Here is a 3,160-nt window from a genome sequence, read left to right on the forward strand (position 1 = left end):
GGACCCATATTTCAATTTTACAATTGAGTAGCCCAAAAATTATAGGCCCATATCCAAAAAGGGCGTTATTCCGTTTTTTGGAGTAGAAGCGGGATTTTCTGTATTTTCTCTGATTCTTTCCAATCTTCTTCCCCAAATACTTCAAAAACGAGATCTTCCGATCAATGCAGCTCCAAAAACCCTAGAATTTCTTCTTCATCTCGAATTAACAACAAATCAAACACGAAAGTAAAATTGTTTGCTGCAAATCAGCGCAATTTTCGTTTTTGCTTCAATTTTGATTTCCATTTTTTGTTTCGATGGAGATTTTTCCAGTTTACGTTCTTCATAGTGGTGAATGGGAAGAAAACAAGTTTATCAATTTCGTCAGCGATTGTGTAATAATCGAGTCGACATTCACCTACAACAATTTAGTTGCAGCTATTTCGGAACAGATTAGGATCGATAGTGAGTTAAACACAATAGAGATTAACTTTCTCCCAAATGTTGGTTTGCCATCGATCCTGATTTACAACGATACAGGTGTGAAGGTGTATATCGAATTAAAGAAGAAAAACTTGAATTTCACTGAATATCCATTGTTTGTGACAGTGAAAGAGATTTATGAAAATCGTTTGGTTGCTACAAGTTCTAGTTGTGTAGTTGCTACAAGTTCCAGCTGTTTGGTTGCTACAAGTTCAAATTCTAGAGATGTATCAACAATTGATAGCACTGAGATTATTGATATCAAATTTATTAAAAACACGAAATTTAGTGAAAACACGGGTATAATAGATGATATATTGAACGAATTTGTTGAGGAAGATCAAGTTTATAAGGATAAAGAGACAGTTGTCAGTGTGATGAAGAACTTGGCTGTACGTGAGAGGTTCCAATTCAAGGTGAAGAGATCAAGCGCAACAAGGTAAATAATTATATATTCTGTTATATATATGTATAAATATGTATAAAGTAGTATATATTTGTATATAGGTATTAAAATTAGTATATATGTAGTTATGTTTTTGTATACAAGTGTATTTAGAAGTTGAATGATCTTTAATCCTAGGTATCACCTTATGTGTATGGATGACAATTGTGCTTGGAGTTTCAAATCTTCTGCCGTTTTCAAGGCAAACATATTCAAAGTGAGAAGTTACAATAATAATCACACATGCGGCTATGGTGAAAGATACTTAACACAACGTCAAGCTACTTCGGGTGTAATTGCTAGTATAGTCAAGGACAAGTATGTTAATCCAAAAAAAGTTTACACTGCAAATGATATAATAGAGGACATACAAAAGCAACACGAAATTGAGGTGAGTTACATGAAAGCATGGAGAGCTAAAGAGAGAGCAATGGCAATGATAAGAGGGAGTCCGAGTGATTCATATAAGGAGTTGCCGAAGTATTTTTATATGTTGGAGCAAACAAATCTAGGAACGGTTACAAAGTTGCACAAATAAGTAGATGGATGCTTTCTTTATGCATATGTTTCGCTATATGCATCTACCAAGGGCTGGGAGCATTGCAGACCGATAATGGTTGTTGATGGAAGTTTCCTTAAAGCAGCATATAAGGGTACCATATTGACTGCTTGCACACAGGATGGAGCTGGTGAGTTGACTGCATCTACCTTGTTTATGCAGTTTGTATAATGCTGTAGTTTCATGTATAAAAGTGTATAGGATTTCACAGCTACTGTTTTTATAAAATTTATAGTTGGTATAAAATTGTATAATTGTGTATAACTGTGTATAAGATTTGTATAATTGTCTGAATCCTAATATCTATTTTGTATAAACAGGAAAAATCCTTCCACTTGCATATGCAATTGTAGATTCAGAGAATAACAAATCTTGGGAATGGTTCTTTGTCCAGATAAAGGATACTTTTGGAGTTAGGGAAGGGATGTGTATAGTTTCAGATAGAAATGAAAGCATCTTCAATGCCACAAAAGCTGTGTACCCAGAAGTACCACATTGTATTTGCATGTTTCACTTGTGGCAGAATATAAAACGCACATTCAAGAAATATCACAAACAATTGAAGGATATCTTCTTTGCTTTGGCTAGAGCTTACACGATAGAGAAGTTTGAGTACCATATGACAGAGATGTGCAAAATTGATCCGAGAGTGCAGCCTTACTTGTTCAAAATTGGCTACGAAAGGTGGTCTAGAGCATATTCCAAAGTGAAAAGGTCGATGGTAATGACTTCCAATATTGCAGAGTCAATTAATGCAGCAAACAAGGATGCTAGAGAGTTACCAGTGATGCGATTGCTGGAGTACATGATAAATTTGCTACAACAGTGGAACAACAAAAACAGAAAAAGTGCAATGGAGACATCTACAGAGCTTGGCAAAAAGTACGAAAAACTCCTTCGGGAAAATCTGATTGCATCGGAGCAAATGACGGTAAATTGAATAAAATATAATGATGCTTGGCACTGCTGACTTGCATTTTACTGCTTGTATAAGGATGTATAACTCTCTATAATAATGTACAATGTTCTTTCACTTTTTTAAAAAAAAAAAACTTTTGCAGGTGAGGCTTGCTACGGAGAAGTTATATACTGTGTTTGAAGGGGTAAGGCGAAACATAGTGTGCCTTGAAGAGGGAACATGCAGTTGTGAAAAATTTCAAATGGATGAACTTCCATGTCCGCATGCTTGGGCGGTTTTGAAGAACCAGCAGCTGAAACCTGGCCAGTATTGCTCTTTTTACTACAAGAAGGATAAACTCCTTAGAACTTATGAATTTCCAGTGAATCCGATGTCAAATGAGAGTTTATGGGTAATCCCAACAGAGGTGATGGAAGATGTGGTCCTACCACCTAAAGGGAGAAGGAATGCAGGAAGGCCAAGAAAAGAAAGACTCAAACATGCTTCAGAAAAAGAGTCTAAGAGGGCGTTTTCATGTTCTGTGTGTGGACAAGGTGGTCACAATAGAAAAACATGTAGGAATTGACCAAAATAAATAGTTGAAAATATAACACTTCCTATTACATTTGTTGTCATGTTGAGTAGTTAAGTTTCATAAAGAATAGAGTTAAAAATGTTCAGTAGTTAAGTTTCATAAGTAATCGAGTTACAAATGTTAATTATGTTAAATATGTTTCATTATACATGTTTTGATTATCCAATAATAGTGTGTTGCTATTATTAATGGTGCTAA

The 3,160-nt window shown here is 35.1% G+C and overlaps 1 protein-coding gene across 1 annotated transcript; it reads left to right on the forward strand.

Annotated features, from left to right (window-relative positions):
- The first annotated feature begins 1,893 nt into the window (after positions 1-1,893).
- LOC109221738 lies at positions 1,894-2,953 on the forward strand. Its single transcript, XM_019386192.1, has 2 exons — positions 1,894-2,400; positions 2,531-2,953. The coding sequence occupies exons 1-2, from the start codon at positions 1,894-1,896 to the stop codon at positions 2,951-2,953; spliced, it is 930 nt and encodes a 309-aa protein (XP_019241737.1).
- The last annotated feature ends 207 nt before the right edge of the window (positions 2,954-3,160 follow it).

This window comes from Nicotiana attenuata, unplaced genomic scaffold (genome assembly GCF_001879085.1).
Source record: "Nicotiana attenuata strain UT unplaced genomic scaffold, NIATTr2, whole genome shotgun sequence".
Taxonomy (NCBI): domain Eukaryota; kingdom Viridiplantae; phylum Streptophyta; class Magnoliopsida; order Solanales; family Solanaceae; genus Nicotiana; species Nicotiana attenuata.

Bases quoted from the DNA above. Each gene is read 5' to 3' on its own strand.
- LOC109221738 (XM_019386192.1), top strand. From the start codon at position 1,894: ATGTGTATAGTTTCAGATAGAAATGAAAGCATCTTCAATGCCACAAAA. The intron at 2,401-2,530 runs GTAAATTGAATA...AAACTTTTGCAG, and splicing joins TTGCATCGGAGCAAATGACG to GTGAGGCTTGCTACGGAGAA.